The sequence below is a fragment of the Chroicocephalus ridibundus genome, chromosome 9 (assembly GCF_963924245.1).
Source record: "Chroicocephalus ridibundus chromosome 9, bChrRid1.1, whole genome shotgun sequence".
In the NCBI taxonomy this organism is placed as follows: domain Eukaryota; kingdom Metazoa; phylum Chordata; class Aves; order Charadriiformes; family Laridae; genus Chroicocephalus; species Chroicocephalus ridibundus.
The window spans coordinates 23,499,998-23,516,975 of NC_086292.1; the positions used below are offsets into that span (position 1 = coordinate 23,499,998).

Here is a 16,978-nt window from a genome sequence, read left to right on the forward strand (position 1 = left end):
CAGCCAAAATAGGACGTATCATGCTGAAATATCTACAGTGTGTCCCTTTTCTGTTGGAGTAAACACTTTCCTCATGTCTACCTGAACCACTACCACCCCCAGCGCTCTCCGGCAACACCAACAGCAGTTACGGCTTTGGTCTCCAAGGTTCACAGCCAAACTGCACACAAGCAGATACAGATCCTTATCAAAGTACAGATTTTAGAAATCACAAAAGCCATCGCTCAAATGGAGTTCTCATCTGGAGGCTGCCAGTAAGCTCTCCCTCCTTAGCTTAAAAATTAAAAAAAGATTATTTCTCGACCAAACTGATTAAAAGAACTGATCTAGGATTCCTTAAAGGAAGGAGCACTGAAAACTTGCTAAGTTCTCTCTCACCCATGTGGGCAGAAACGGGAAGCTGTGATTTCCCTATTTCCTAGAGACAAGGCTCTGGGTAATTTTTTTTGTTGTTGATTTAGGGTGGGTTTTTTTAACTGAAAGAGCGTAAGAATACAGCTCCTGCAGGCAATGGGTTCCTCATTGACATCCTCCACAGACGGGGAAGGTTCCAGAGGCTGAACTGCCAGCCACACTCTTCCAACAGCTCTGCAGAGCAGCAGAGGGCAGAGACGGGGACAGGGAGATGCCCGAGCGCAGCTTAGTGCCATCTGATGTACCTGGACTGTCACCTACGGCACACAAGGCCTTCTACGCTGGAACTGGATGTCTCAAACATCACCGAAGGCCTATCTTTAGGCACCGGTATTGTTGCCATGATCACACCCACTAATTAGTTTCTGGATGACATCAACTTTCCTAAAGGCTCGATTTTTTGGTTTTTTGTTATCTGAAAGAATCTCAAGAACCTATTCTGAGTAGCTTCTGTTTCATCTTGAGCTAAAAACATTACAACAGCAGATGGCAGCAGCAACACAAAATAAATATAAAAAGAAATTTAATAAAATATTGAAAGCTGTGATATGTTTAAATATATCAATACCATTTTTCCGATTCCATTGGCTGCTTTGGCCTGTTCCTTGTGCTTACTGAAACTGAATGATTAAGAAGCCTAGAAAGAAAAAAAAAAAAAAAAAGAAGTACATATTTATTCAACAGCTTTGTTGCTAAAACTTTCTTAGAATACATGTTACTTTCACTGCATAACACTTCCTGTAAATGAAGAGGTTTGAATATTAAGGTGACATTTTCCACAAAATTAGAATATGTATGTGTGTACACGTATGAAATCCAAGCTCAATCCTGCTTCCATTTAAACCAACTACATTGTTTCCAGTTCTTGAAATATTTCAGGTTCTGAATTTTAAGTAAAACCTGATTATAATTCAAACCCAAATGATGAAGTCCTCTCTTACTTTTCTCCCTAAATACGTGCAATTTCAGCTGATTTCACACCTGCGTACAGTTACGCTGCCCTCAACACAAAAGGCCCCGGTGCTCTCTAAAACTAGGAGACAGAATCGAGCCAGCCTGGAGCAGACACGCAGCGATGCACGGGCTGCACACAGGGCAGCCAGCGGGACAGCACAGAGCTGAGCAAGGAACGCTGCAAGTGCAAAGGAAACACAGGGAAAAAGGAGAGGTGGAAAATGGAGAAACACAGACTAAGAACTAAATGAAAAATGCAGAAACGAACCAATGGAAATTACATTTTTCTTAACGGTAAAGAGTAAAAAAAATCCCCAAACTCACACAGAGATTCAGAAAAGCTTTTTCATCTGGAAGAAACACATACGAGACGTGCACAGGCAGGCAGAAGATATGAGCTATTATGGATGTTTGAAGTGTTAAAAATAATATAACAATCAGTAATGCTTAAAATTAAACGTTTTCAAGTAAGTGTCATGATGAACAGTAAACAGAACAAGTAATTTTAATTCTTGGAGGTCATAATACTCTGACATGACACTGACTTCATGTGCAGAACTGCGATCAAAGTGTATTACTCTGAATTATACAGAGAACTAAAATGTATTAAGAAAGAGAAAGAATTAGAAGAACACCAACTGTTCAATGGAAGAAGGTAAAACAGTAGGCACCTTTTTATATTTCATTATCATTACATAGGGCAGTACAACCGTTACCTTTAAGTGACTGATGATTTTCACTCAGACTTCCCTGATTACTGCGATAACTCTGAGCTCAGTAATCGCATTTGTGATTTAAACCTCTCACTGTGTGAACCTCAGTTTAATGGGATTACGAGAAGTTAAGCCCATAAACCAACACAGTCTGCACCATCTGCTCCCTATATTTTGTCTTCGGAAACTTAATTTTGAGGGTGTATTCCAGAACTAAAACTATACTATAGCCTGAAGTGTTACAAGAAATCCATATGCAGAGTGCATAGGTTATCAAACCATAATACAAACATGCCATTTTAAAGTCATTAATTTTTAGAGGGAATTCCCATTCAAATTAGCCTTATGTCTTCAACTGAAAGCAATGAGGAATTCAAAGAGGTTTCGTAACAAGATGTGACCATTACAATAGAAGGAGCATTAACAATAGAAATAACTGTATTCAGTTAATTAATTACAATCAAACTGTAAACAGTTTGATGCAAAACTTGCACCAAAACTGACTCTATCAGCATAAATTCAATGACTGTATGTAACACAGGCCATTTCTTTTTTATAGTCATATGAAGTGTAAGGAAAAGCTATTCAACCTAATTTAAACATACACACACCCTTTTTTGCTACACTGTTTCTATAACTAAAGTTTGAGTTTATTATAAACTGAGTTTGTTATACACAGAGTGTATTTTTATACTTTGTAAAGCAAAACCAAACATTTTTGAAACTTCCTGTTTAAAAAATGAAGAATATTGATGGGGAAGCAATGGCAAGTTCAGTATCTGTCAGGTTAACAGTTACTAGTCCAGTCAGAGAAATCTGAATTTCCTGTGAAATAAGGAACAGCAAAGTTTTTAGTTCAAGAAAACGGTGAAGAAAATTAACCTGAATTTACTAAATTTTTTGCTATGGAATTCATGGCAAAACAATTTGTTCAGCTGGAGAAAGTGGGGGGGGGGGATGGGGAACAAAACAAAACAAAAATACCACAGTAGTTGTGTTAAGAACTGTCTTCCAGGAAACACAATGCAAAACTGCGTATGCAACATGAAAAGTCTACACGTAGCTCATATTGAGAAGTCACGCTCTTAATGTGGTGTTAATGGTGAAAGATTCCAGCAACTGTTTTTATTTCACACTACAACACACTAAATCCAAAACTTTTTTTTTTTTTAATTAGATCAATTATCAGGCCAATTTCTTACTGAGGGTCACACTGTATTGCTAAATAAGAACTTGCATCAGTACTTGTGTTACTACTGCAATTAGTTTCCTATTTATGGTTCCTACTAACCGCATAGAGTCTGTTGTTACAGAGGTAGCATAAAACTACCAGAAAACTACTTCTAGGGTTCTAAAGGGTTCTAAAACTCATACAAACTTCGAAATGTAAATTACCCAACAGCACATACAGGATGACACATATTTATAATATATTAAAATTAGAAAAAAACCCCATTACGACTCTTTCTTCTAGTTTTATATCACGCAAGCGTAACACTTGCTCCAAACTGCTGACTAAATGGGGGAGAAAGGCGATGGCAAGACCAATTATGATATTGGAAAATACCTTCTAAAGTTTGAGAATTTAAAAAGTGGAATCTCTTCTCAGTCACTGATACTTTCATATTTTGAGCAAACATCACGATTAAGGGACACAAACGAAGCGAACGATGGTAATGCTACTTTAAGGTTAGCTATCTTGAAGATAAGCATGCAAGCGCTACCTAGGATGTAATAAAGTGTATAAAGACACTGGAAATCTTTTGCAGCGAGACAAAAAAACCTGATGTATTTTAAACTCATTCAGGAGCCGTCCACTGCCTTCACACGTGGCCGTGCGTTGTGCTGGTCGGCGCTGCTCTGGGGGACTGAGCCAGCTTTTTAGGGAGTCCCTGCTGCCAGGCAAGAACCCCCACGTAACTTGGATGCAAACTGAAACCGGCTCGTTTGGTACTAATGAAGATTATTCAATCTAAACTATCCTACCTCCTCTTGAAACAGACCGGGAGTATCCAGAGTAAACTACAGAGTTTCAATGGATAGGGTAACAGTCTGGAATCGCTCCATTCCTCACCCAAACCCCTGAGCAGAGCCTCCCCTGCCCAGCCCCGATTCCACGTCACCTGCATCTGTCTGCAAACGCTTCCCTCATGGCTGTCAAATGCAGAACAAGTTGTCACGCTAATTTGAAAACGACCACTTTAAAACCAAGATATCTTCAATAAAAAACCCAAACAAACTAAAACCCCCACTTTTGCCTGAGGTACTACATACTAAAAAAACAAAAAGACTGAAGAAAAAACATGCCAAAGGTATGGGAAATTATGCATCTAGGTTGGACTCATTTAAATGTTCTTTGGAGACTTGCCTAATTAAATATTTTCCTTAAATAGCGTTTCACTGTCAAGAAAATAAATGCATTGCAATCTGGTTTTGATAACAAAATATCTTAGGCTAACGTAGCCAATCCCTTCATTCTATTTTAGAAGAAATGGCCCAAACTGTTTCTTTTGTCTGCATTTTAACTTTGGAAATCTGAAGCTCTACAAACGCTTTATACCTTGATGCACGTCCTGCCGCCCTTGTCCTCTGGAAGAGCTTTTCACTGAATGAAGTTCTATAGCTTAATGGCCTTCGTCTGTATTCACATTTCATGTACACCAAAGCCAAAGACGGAAGAAGGAAGCAGGACAGGTTGATGGGAGAGGACAGGGAAGTCATTAGCATAGCAAGCAAAAAGAAAAGAGACTGCATAATATTTTAAAAAAAACACCACACTGAACAAACAGAAATACGATTAGTAAGAAATTATTTTGTGATGCTCACTTTTCTGAGGATTCTGTTTACTCAGAGTGAACATATTTTCCACAAACACACACAGAAATATCTTCACTAAAACTTCTAAATCTTATTCTTATTGTTGTTTATGGCAAGAAAGTACAACTTTACAACACTATGGATTCAAAACCAGGGCTAAATTTTATAACAGGGGTGATTTTGCCCTCATGTAAAGATACATAAGCAAGCTTTAAAATATAAATGCTGAACTAAGAAGTAAAACTTAACAACTAATGAGATCGCGTGCGTCTGGCCAATTCAAGAGCAAATCAGCGAGATGGATGCATTAAGACACAGCAACATACGAGGGGTAAAACTGAAGTTGCAGTACTTCAGCAGAGGAGTGGCTTGGTATTTCAAATGATTAGCTAACCAGGAAAGATTAAAAACTAATCAAACAAGACACACATGCAATATAAATAAACATCATAAAAACCCCCTAATATAAGAAAAACTCACTTATTCTCTCTTTGTTAGTAACTTAATATGAGAAAATTTAACGTTCTTAGTCTTTTTTGCAATACTTTTGGCAATATGCATGTATTAGCATTAAGATTTCCTTCTTATTTTTCCCTTCCCAGCGTGATCAACCAATTCTTAAATACACTGCATGGCGTTATAAGTAAAACCTATTTTATCTTTTCCACACAGACATTACTATTGCTAGTATATTTAACTAATATAAAACGCCAGTGAATTTCCAAAGCTCTGCAACTCATCGTATTGGGATATCAGTTTCTCTAAGGGCTTCACGTGTATTTCAATTATCTTAAAAGAAAACCAGCGGTGCAGAATCTCATCATTACAAAGAAATTCAAAAGAAACAAAAATAGTATTTCAGCCAATAGGAAGTTAAATCCATTACTGCGGGATAATGAACGACTGTAATGAACTATATCCGTTAATGAACTACTATTAGCTACAACTTTTACCTTTCAGGAAAGAGCTCCCTCTTGCCAAAGCAGCTCACTGGTTATTTGCCTGCCTGGGAGAAGACAGCTCCTCCCCATCCAGTTGTTCGCTCCTGCTCTCCCCTTCCCACAGCTGGTAAGCTCTCCTCCTACCTTCCTTTAACCTGCTGCTTCTTCTGCACCTCCTTTTCAAGAATCATTCTGCTGCAATGCCCAACACCAAGTGGGGAAAGTCAGGCAGTTCAAGACCAACCCAGACTGTCCGAGTTACTTATTTTTACACTGCTTCTCTCCACGAGTGAAGTGCATCACTCCATCTGTGACAGATGCCCAACAGGAAGTGGAGGAAGTCAGGCAGTTTATTAAGATGAGCTCAGACTGCTCAAATGACTTATTTTTATTTATATTTCGCATCGGATTGAATGGGGGAAGTACCACCTAAATTACCTTGTATTTGAATAAAAATAAGCAGTAATAAACACACTGTATGCGGGTTCCATCACTCATACAAACTAAGACCAAGTCATTTTAATGTGTTAGCAATAATCTACTTACATGAGTGTTAGCCATGTCTACTTAACTAAACTGCTTTGAAAAAACAAAGAAGTTAAAGATCAAACCAAGAAGTGAAGAGACTTTCACATTCCCCTCTTCCTCTCCACAGGAGGTGTAGCACTGCTTCTTATGTAGCACAGCAATTTTATGAGAAGCAACACAGGACAGGTATCTTGAAAGAGCCTGGCACTTTAACTGTTTAACAGCTGGACAAGAGTGTTCTCGAAATGAAAAGGTGTCAAGAGTTTCTGGGTATACAGCAGGTTAAACAATAAATTAATTGTAACACAAGCTATCTCAACTACTATTGTAATACCTGTGCTTTTGTTCTTGCTGCAGTAACTGAGCTGCTATTTTTCTCAAGTCAGTCACTTCTTTGAGTTCATCATCATCTTCGGCCAGCAGACGTTCTTTCTGAACTCTGAAAAATCAAACATTAGTGATGTGCCTGACTTCAGTAAAGCAAGACACAGAAATGGCTCCAGTATTGGACAATAACCAAGAAGTGCTCCCTATAAGCTTGTTTGCTGTCCGAGAAGGAGCACTCTGTGTTCAATATGATATTTCTCTCCTCCATACGCAAGGAGTTTAAAACAAAACCACCCTCACCCCCCACCGCCAGTAAAACCTTCCCCCAAAAGATCAAGATTTACCTTTTTTCATCCCCCCAGTCCTCATTCTGTTCTATTTTCTGGGATTTCTCAGGATGTTTTCCCCGTTCCTTACATAGAATGAAAAATAAACTTAGACTTGAATAAAATAAAAAAGAAAAGCAAGCCTGCTTGCTTTTGTCAAGGTACAGTACCTTGATGTAAGATAGCAATGGTCCCAGCTGTACTTCCCCTTGCTCAGGAACAGCCCCCTCTTCTGCATTGGGATCAATGTAATCATACACCTCCTGGTCTGGGGAGGATCGATAAAAAAATGGAAAAGATGATATTAAATAGTTCTCTCAACCAAATGTTATTCCTGAGAGAGATAAGTACTTATGAGAAGCGTCAGCTAAAGATAAAACAATGAAATCATGTCTCCTTGAGCTAGAAATAATCTTTCTGCTTTCTGGCATTGTCTGTTTGTGATTATTATGTTGTTTTCTGAAATGATGAAAATACAATGCCAACATGTGATCATATCAATTTCTGCGATTTTCTTTTATTAGGATACCAAAGTAAAAGTATTCCTGTTACCTAAAGTGACAGATGCACAACAGATATTACCTTTCTGAGGATCGAGTTTGCTTCCCATTCCATGACTGTCGTTCCTTAGTGTCTGTTCCCTTGTTGATTCAGACACCTGGGAGTGAAGGCTGATTGTATCATCATCAGATGGCTGCAAAGAAAGGCACATTTAATACAGAACTTACATATTCATTACATTATTATGTGATTTGCTAAGAACTCACAAATCACAGTGCAAGTGACCCTATCATGAGGGATGGCTCCCAGGACAGGGAAAAGAACATCAAGTCAGGCGGGGTTTTACCACGGGTGGGATTTTTTTTGTTGGTTTGTTGGGGTTTTTTGCAGGGTGGAGGGTGTTAAGAGAATCACAGTTTAGGGAGTGACAAACAACTATTTATTCAGTATATAATACTGAAATACAGTATTTTGTTCAAAGAGGTCAAGCCCAACCCTGGTCGGTGGACTAAGAAAACTGTACTTAGGTACTTTCTTATCTAAAGCCTCCAACTACTTTGGCCCTTCTTAGACCACTGAAAAAAAAAAAAATACAGCTTTACTTCTAATCATTTGGAATTTTCTTTTAAACACCCAATTGGTAATAGTCCTTGTCCTACAGTTTTTCCACTAACAATCACTCTGCATATGTAATAATTCTAAGTTCCATAAATCTTTTGTTCCACACCATTCAGCTTTGACATCACTGCTATTAACTACAGCTCCTTAATCTAGATTTCTACAAACACACAGATAACTTGTAGGGATTTTTGTTCACCACTTTAAACCTAGTAGATCATCCAGGAGTTTATTAAAATTTAAACAACAATAACGTCCAAACAAACTTCCATTTTCTTAAGGATGTTAATTTCTTTAAATACCAACCAAGTAATTTTTTTCCTTTGTGTAGAAAATGATTTTGCTCTCCACACATTAACAGATCCAAACAATTAATTAGGTCAGAATTCAGTTTTTAATGTATGAAATTTGGACTGGAATGAACCCTAACCAGCAAAGTCAAAGCAATATGTAAATAATTTGTGTCTGATACTGGCAGGCTAATGGTTTAAACTCAACTGTACAGATATTCAAAGAATGTTAAATGCAACTTAGTTAAGTATCTCAAATGATACAAAACACAGAGGAAAAAAAATCTAAAACACAGAAATTACCAAATTCATCAGTGAAAAATACTCACTTCTGTCGTGGACAATCTTTTATCCCCATTATCACTTCCAATGCCAGAGTCTGGTCCATGATTTTTATTGGGATAAAAGTCCTCCATGCTACATTAAGAAAAACAACACACAAAAGCCACACAGGAATGAAAGAAACAGTACTTTCACTTTTAGAAAGGAAAAGAAACATCCTTTTAAAAATACATTCTCTGTGCTCTGTGTATTTTTTGCACAATGCCCCATGTGCAGACAACAAATTCTTAATCTCCTATAAGAGTTGTTCAAGAAAAAAAAAGTTAAGCAAAGTTAATGTGGAGAAGCTCAATTACAGTACTGTCCATCTATGCACTTGCAGAATTGTTCTACTTCGTTCAAAAATACCGTCTTCAGAAAAGAAGGCTTCCTCTGAAAAAACACAATCCCTTGAATTCTATTAGCAGACATGGTTAGTAGCAAATATACATCCCCTAATAGGCTGTCGCATTCTAACGGTTTAACTCTGCCTGAATATACATGAAATAGTTCCTCCAAATTTATGCCTTTCAAAGACCTAAGTTGGCACCATCAGCAGGATGCCTTTTCCAACTGTGCACTGGAGCTCGGTTTACACCACAAGATTATCTGGAAAGTTTAATGAAACAAGTTCTCACTAGTAGAGATAAGAAGTGCAGTGGTAACACCCATCCCCCGGCTCCTTGGCGATACATTTTGGTTGTCGGCCTTACGTTCAGCAGAGGCTTTTGGGAAGCAGTTGTGGAGCACAGGTTTTAGAAGCATTTAGAAGCTATCTACAGACACTGTGGACTAATAATTCCCTATGGCACAGTCACCTGAGACCACAATGGTTCAGATGGTTCCGCATAAGTTTTACTCATAACTTTCATCTTTCCTTCAGCCTTGAACACAGACAGGCACGAGCTGCGTGTCACATTTTAAGGCCAAAAGAGAGCACTGTTCCCTATGGTTTCCGATGGCAAGCCGACGGATGACAGAAAATACAACAGCAACCCCTTTAAATTACTCAAGAGGTACTCAGCACACAAGTCCAACAAGATATTCTGCACTTTTTGAACTCAACTAATCTAATTAAAAAAAATCCACGGTATTTCACTGATGTTTAAGTTAGTTTCCCTTAGTGGGAGGCAGACTTCCCATCCATCAGACTAACTCTATATTCGGGACATTTATGGGAACTTCTCATCTACTGCTTTGACGTATCCGTTTGGGAAATAAATAGCTGAGTTTTCCAATAAATAAAGTTAAAATACATCTTTGTTCTGATTTCCACATCTTTATTGAGTACATGAAAATTTTTCATAGCAACTCAGATGAGCCCCTTAAGCTTCCAGTAACACAACCTTAGAAAATAAATACTATGACTCCTAAATAAGTAACAATTAAAGTATTGAAGTTACAGCTATTATCTCTAATAAACGGATTACTTCACAGCAAACGCTAAAGTAAAATAAAACAAAACCCCACTACTCACCTGTCTGTGAGTGGCTGGGAGGGGATTCGTTTACCTAATGATGGAAGATCCAAAGAATCTGGTTTTTTATCTATTCTGAGGCACGCCTGAATGCTGAGGAATTTAAATATATGTACTTTACCCTTTAAACATATCTGTTGGGAAACAAATAAACAACAACAACAACAAAATCTGAATTACATAGCATGTATTTGTTGGGGTGCATTTTCAAAAGACATCGAGTTTGTACCCACAGCTTCCCCCTCAGAGAAATACAGCTAAAAAAGATGAAAACCTGATTTGTGTAACGTAGAACAGCTTCCTCTTTCTCAAGATCCTAATGCAAATTTCTGACCTAGAATGCTTTAGTACTAACCTGTGCTGGTGGTATCTGCATTGGATTGTTATCCAAAACTATAACTTGTAAGTGACGTAACTTTCTGTAACAAATTGGAATTTCTGTAATTTTATTACAAGAAAAATCCAGCTTTACCAAGGGAAGGTCTCCTAATTCTGCATTGGAGGAAACAAAAAAAAAAAAATCAGCTATCTTCTTAACACTTTACCTAATTTACCTACATCAAAGAAATGAGGACGAGTAGCTTACCATCTGGCAACATATGGAGATTATTTCTTCTTATGTTTAATTCTCTAAGTGACTGCAGTTTTCCTATCTGCTGAGGAAGAACCTGAAGTTCATTGCAGCTAATATCCTGAGAAAGATATAATTAATAAATTAACTGAACATCTTAAATGAAATTAAACAAAGGAAAACTGCTATCAAAGCGACTATAAAGCATACTACGAAAAAAAAGAAATCCTATCTTTCTTGTTTTTTCCACAAAGGGAAAAAGTACCATAACAGATCTCACTGTTTCTTCAATATTTAGTGATTCACATTTCAGAAACTCAATTCAAGAAGTTAAACTAATGACTGATGAAAGACTGGGTTTGAGATAAAAACCGTAGCCTAGGAATCATGAGTTCCTGGTGTAGTTCCCCTGTCAGAGACAAACTTCTCGTGCTGCTGCTGGCAAACGATTTGCGTTCTGCTCTGTTTATAAAAATTCTTCTTCCTTAAAAAAATAAAAAAACAAACTTGAACCAATCCATGCAAGTAAAAATTTAAAAAAGCAACAGCAGGCTCACCAACTTTTTTGGCTACAAGCACTAGAGGGTGGCAAAGCCGCACCAAGTGATCACAGACTACAGCTAGTTCTGCCACTAATTTAACATTCATTTGTGTAGTCCAGGACTGAGTCAACAAGCACATTGATAAAAGACTGTTTCTAACCTTTTTTTATTTCCGATTCAATAAAATTGCCTTCAGAGACTAGTTTCCTAGACTAGATACCAATGACAGATATCCATCTATCCGATGAAAGACTCGAAGCTGATTTTAAGGGCAAGCGGAGTCAGAAGAACCCAGCCGCCTCCTGCAGGTCCTGCTTCCAGAGCCTCACCTCACCTGGGCACAGCCAGGAGCTCGGCGCGCAGCCCCATCTCTCCAAGCCCAGGCTGCTCAGCATCAACTGCTGCGCACCTACTGCAACTTCTTCTCTGTCCACTTCGCATTTAAGATGGGATTCCCTTCCTAAAAGCATCTTTCTAGCACATGGCTTAGTTGTCAGCCTTTTTTTTTTTAATGTATATCTATTACTTATGTTCTAACCAGGTATAACACAGGTAGTGGAACGAAACTCTCTAGTATGTCCTTAATCCATGCCATCAGGCATGCATTCTAGCTTTGACAAGTTTGGAAAATAAGCCAGAACTAAAACAACTGCAATTCTGAAAAATATTCACTTCCTCTCAACAACAGCAGTGATCCCACCTTGAAATCCTATCGCACTGAAGCGAGCGTAAAGAATTTCTCACCAGAGAGTAAAGGACACTAGAAAAGCCTCACAAGCATTCATAATATATCGTATTGCTTGTAAATTAAGAAAGGATGTTGATTTATAGCTCAGGAATTAGGTCACATTAAAAGAAATCTCCAGGGCATACACAGCTCCCCCGGAAACAGGACAGGGATGGCTTGCAATGACCAAAGAAATCATACGTACTGAAAACAAACAGAATAACCAGACCCAGTCCAAGCACCAGGTGGGTGAACAATAGTGCATCGTTCCCCAAAACACATGAGCTTAACACAGAGCAACGATCAGAAAAGCCCAGAATATTAAGAAAGACAGAGAAAGCAATGGATGACCAAGCACAAACCTTTAGTGTGCCATAGGAGTAAATCATGTTGCACAGACGCAGAACACTGTGAATGTCACACACCCTTCTATTCACCCCAATCAAAATAAAGGAACAGCAGAAATGGGAAAAAAAAAAACAACCCAAAAGACAGAACAAGACACCAATGACTGAATGGCATAACTTGTATAAGAGTACAGAGTAAACTGGGATTGACTTTTCAGCTGGAAAGAAGATTCCTGATAACATATAAGAAAAATAAAAGGAATTATGACTACTGTAAGGAAGGTAAACAGAAAAATTCACCATTTTTAACAACATATAAGTGAGGGACTCAAATGAAATAATCTGAAGAGCAATTTTTTTAATGAATCCCTTAATATTTAGTTAACCCAACACACTGATTTGTGTTTGACCCCATTTTTGAAGCTTTACAATATACTGCACCTGTAATCTGAGCTCACACACTAAGAAACAACAGTAACTGAATTTATATTTTGTAGTTCTAGATTTAAAAAAATTGTTAATTTAATATTTTTCTTATACTGTAAATAAACTGCATGTAGGTCAAGTTTACTTAGTAAAATGGACCACATTGTACTTACCAACTCCATTAGATCTCTCAGCTTTCCAATTTCTTCTGGAATGGAGACCAGCTTATTATTACTGACAACCAGAACTTTAAGTGGAAGATCAAACAGGTATTTTGGCAACGTTGATAAAAGATTTCGACTTGAAAGAAAGAAAAATGAACAAGCAAGGCTAGATTACAATCTTCTTTTTAAGCCTGACGGGGGGTCAGAGATGCACACGGTACACCACACATCACACAGAATCACAGAATGGTTCGGGCTGGAAGGGACCTTAAAGATCATCTCGTTCCACCCCCCTGCCCTGGGCAGGGACACCTCCCACCAGACCAGGTTGCTCAAAGCCTCATCCAGTCTGGCCTTGAACATCTTTTCTCTTACTCCAGAAGATGTTTCTCCACCTATTACAATTTCATCTAAATTTAAGCTCCAATCTCCATCGAGAATTCCTTACCAGCTAAAGCCTCTCTCAGATGTGAATTTTAGGTCCCCAGCCTGCTTGATGAAACGAGTATGTACTATAACTCACTCGAACACTAAAATGTACAGAGGAATCTGTTAGAAGAAATAACGTGTTTGATGTTTGTTTTTATTCTGATACCTTTCTGATACCTTCCGAAGGACCACCTGACGTGATGTTTTACCGACATAAAGTTAATGTTCTCGGCAAACCGGAGCTTTATACAAGGTCGTTGCTTCTCATGGCACTCCTGAGCCAGCACAAAAAGCCCTGAACATCTATTTATTACTTTGCTGAGCAACAGTCTGGAAGGTAAGTTTTAATTAAAATTGATTTCTTTTGTGTATATCATTTTCCAACTGCATGCGCGTATGTCTGCTTTGTACGCAAGAAATACACTACTACTGACAGTTTCATTTAAATCCACATTGGAAAAACTACCAACTGCAGACTGCTGCTGCCAGAAACACACAGGATTGTTTCTAATAAGGTATTTGTACATTTAAAAAAGCCACTGGAAAACCAGCTTGTTCAGATGTGGTATGAAAGCAATTCCTTTCATACATAAAAGTAAAAAATAAAAAAAAAAAATCAGTAATTGCTGTCACTTTAAGTAGACCTGTGTAGAGGCCAGAAATTCTATTTTGAAAAAAGAAAAAACAACCCAGAACACAAAAAAAAACCCTTTTAAGTGTCGGCATTGTGTTCACACTATATTAAGAAAAAGCCAGAAGTTTTACTGTTTAATTGATATGTATCAGAGCACTGTTTTGATATCTAAACCAGTTTTTTACATTATTTTTCTCCATTACTACAGTTCATAGGGCTGCAAAATAAAACAAAAGTAAATTTCTGTCCTTGGAATATTTCCACTTCAAAGAAGTACTGCAATTTTGACATCACAGAATGGAAGTAAACTTCTATCAGTATCTTCATAAAAGTAATGTATTTATTCTGTTAATTCTAAATGAACAATACAAGTAAGTTTTGGATACAGGTATGCAGTTAAGTCTCCTCTTATGTTGTATTTCAGGCAGATATGACAGGCTTTTTCGGCTGGAGAACGTGAGAAGCAAAAATGTGATGTGCAAGTAAACTTTTTTTTAATTGATTATAAAACTGTGGCAATGAAACAGTCTCTGCAACACTTAAATCTCCTCGTTTTTGTTTTTTTTTTTTAAAAAAGAACAAAAAAGAGACAGCTGCCTACTTTACTATGAGTTGCACAATACATTTCTTCAGACGCCTGAATCCAAAATTAGAATTTGAGATCATGTGGTTTTCTTCTGTAACAAAATACTGAAGCTCGTAAACCAGGATTTTAGCCTGTTCTTCAACTACTGTAGTCCACACGTTCACGAGTTGTGAACAGTCCTCACCATTCGCACAGAAATGAAGACAACGCACAGGAAGGCAAATGATGGTTACAAGAGTCGACTCTCGCAGTAACACGCGGCCCAACTAGAACTACACGCTACTTCATTTCTGGGTGAAGAATTGTATCCAGCACCTCAAATCCCATCAAAAGAGAAATGGGTTGGTGCCACTCTGTGAAGAAAGTTAGGTCAAATTTCTTTTAGGAAACACTGAGGATTATCATATCATTAACCATCTTTAGAATTGCCACAGAACAGACTAAAATGATCACTGTAAGTACTGCTATGTGCATATTTTGAGACCATAGTTCGTCTGAGTTTTTTGGTGTGGGTTTGGGGTTTTTTTTTTTGGTTTTTTTTTTTGTTTGTTTTGTTGTTTTTTTGTTTTGTTTTGTCCCCCCCCCCCCCCCCAAGAATCAATTCACAAAGTTTTTTCAATATAAATTCTGGAACCAAATCTCATGCGTTAAATAGCTCTTACCCGAGAAGACTGTTTTGGACTTCATGCAGTCAATATTAAGAAACAAGGAATATTGTGAAAAAGAGAGTCTCGTCTCTTTATGGGAGAGTTCTTCTAGATTCCCTCTCCTTCCGAAGCTCATATTAATCTTCAGCTCTTCTGAGAAACTCCAACCATATTTATTTTTTTTCCAAGTTTAATCACAGAATGGTTTAGGTTGGAAGGACCTTAAAGCCCATCTAGTTCCAACCCCTGCCCTGGGCAGGGCCACCTCCCACTAGGCCTAAAGAACAGCAATGGAAGTAAATGGTGTGCAGAGTAACCTACCCTCTTGAGAGCAGCAAAATTTTACATGTCTAGTTTCTAAACATTGTCTGTCTGCATAACATTCCAAACAAAGAAAACTTTGTAAACTCTCCTTATCCTTAGCTACCACAGTTCACTGACTGACGTTTCCTAATGCAGTCGGTTCATTCCCACGAAGTAAGAGCTGCTGGCCCCGAATCACCAAGGATAAGGCAAACAAACACAATAGTTTTATTTATATGGGCGAAAAATGAGGGCACAAGGGCACTCAATGACCTGATGAAGCAGAATCCCCCCCCTCCGATGAGGTTAAAACCAAAAATAACAAGCATTACTCACCTAATGTTAAGGTAGGTAAGCATTTGCAGGTTTTTAATAGATTCTGGTATGGATTTGATGCAGTTGTGATATAAGTTTAAGGTTTCCAGTGGTGCAAACAGCCAGACATCAGGAGGAATTTCAGTAAATCTGTTCTTTGAAAGATCTAGGAAAAAAAAAAATAATTCCTTTTTTAGTCAAAATTTTCCCTGCAGTAAGAGGAGATAAAAGTATCCACTGTTATTCTTGTCAGGCTTCTAAAAATTAAGGTGTTGCAAGAAGTGTAAAATAATTCAGTTTTCCCAGATGCTACTGCATATAATTAATACACAAAAAAAGAGTTAGAAAATTAAAATATTATTGTTTGATATGCAATTTTAACAGAAAATAGAAAAGTGACAGGAATTCAGAAGTATATAAATTAAGACCATTTAAAGTGCAACTGAATATCAATTACGGTTGTCCCTCATTCTTTGTTCTGGGCAACTATTGGGGTTTTTTTCCTCCAATACTGGGCACAACAGTAAGTCAAGGTACAAACCCAGCAACCATTACTCTTCCTCTCTGACAGCTGCATTAGAATCTCATTTCATTGTACAAAATACCTGCAATGCTTAAGCCAAGTTTGAAAAAAAACCCGTACATATTTATTTTGCTAAAACCCAAAATTCTCATCTAAAAAACATGCTTTATTGGAAGGACAGTAACTGAGACATTCTCCTGTTACACATTTAGCTAAAAAGATAGTAAAGTCGCAAAAAGTCAGTGCCAAACACATTTACCTATAAAAATAAGGATGCAATTTAGCCTAGCCTAAGAGCAGAACGAGGAGATAACTTTGACAACGGAAACATAATACTTGAACTAGAGTTACTGTGGCAATGCACGACTGCACTATGCAAACCTGTATGCCGAAGATACAAAAAACCAGCGCATACAAAGACGCATACCATCTCTGACTACATGAAATCTTTAAAAAGACCAGAAAATTCCAGTGGGGTGTGATCCAAGAATCCTGGAAATTATCAGTCAACTACCAAAACCCGTGTCATACAAAGTC

At 37.8% G+C, this 16,978-nt stretch overlaps 1 protein-coding gene across 4 annotated transcripts in view; it reads right to left on the reverse strand.

The window, feature by feature from the left end:
* LRCH2 (leucine rich repeats and calponin homology domain containing 2) overlaps positions 1 to 16,978 on the reverse strand; it is a 53,199-nt gene that overhangs the window by 19,664 nt on the left and 16,557 nt on the right. For 2 of the 4 annotated variants that reach the window (XM_063345541.1, XM_063345540.1), the window contains exons 2-13: positions 15,940 to 16,084; positions 13,014 to 13,140; positions 10,814 to 10,919; positions 10,583 to 10,719; positions 10,228 to 10,361; positions 8,759 to 8,846; positions 7,603 to 7,714; positions 7,191 to 7,288; positions 7,039 to 7,106; positions 6,702 to 6,806; positions 4,642 to 4,719; positions 983 to 1,051 (exon numbers count right to left, since the gene is read on the reverse strand). In XM_063345541.1, coding sequence (XP_063201611.1) covers positions 983 to 1,051; positions 4,642 to 4,719; positions 6,702 to 6,806; positions 7,039 to 7,106; positions 7,191 to 7,288; positions 7,603 to 7,714; positions 8,759 to 8,846; positions 10,228 to 10,361; positions 10,583 to 10,719; positions 10,814 to 10,919; positions 13,014 to 13,140; positions 15,940 to 16,084 — 1,267 coding nt within the window. The remainder of the gene's footprint in view (positions 1 to 982; positions 1,052 to 4,641; positions 4,720 to 6,701; positions 6,807 to 7,038; positions 7,107 to 7,190; positions 7,289 to 7,602; positions 7,715 to 8,758; positions 8,847 to 10,227; positions 10,362 to 10,582; positions 10,720 to 10,813; positions 10,920 to 13,013; positions 13,141 to 15,939; positions 16,085 to 16,978) is intronic. The other 2 variants (XM_063345543.1, XM_063345542.1) reach the window with 1 other exon arrangement.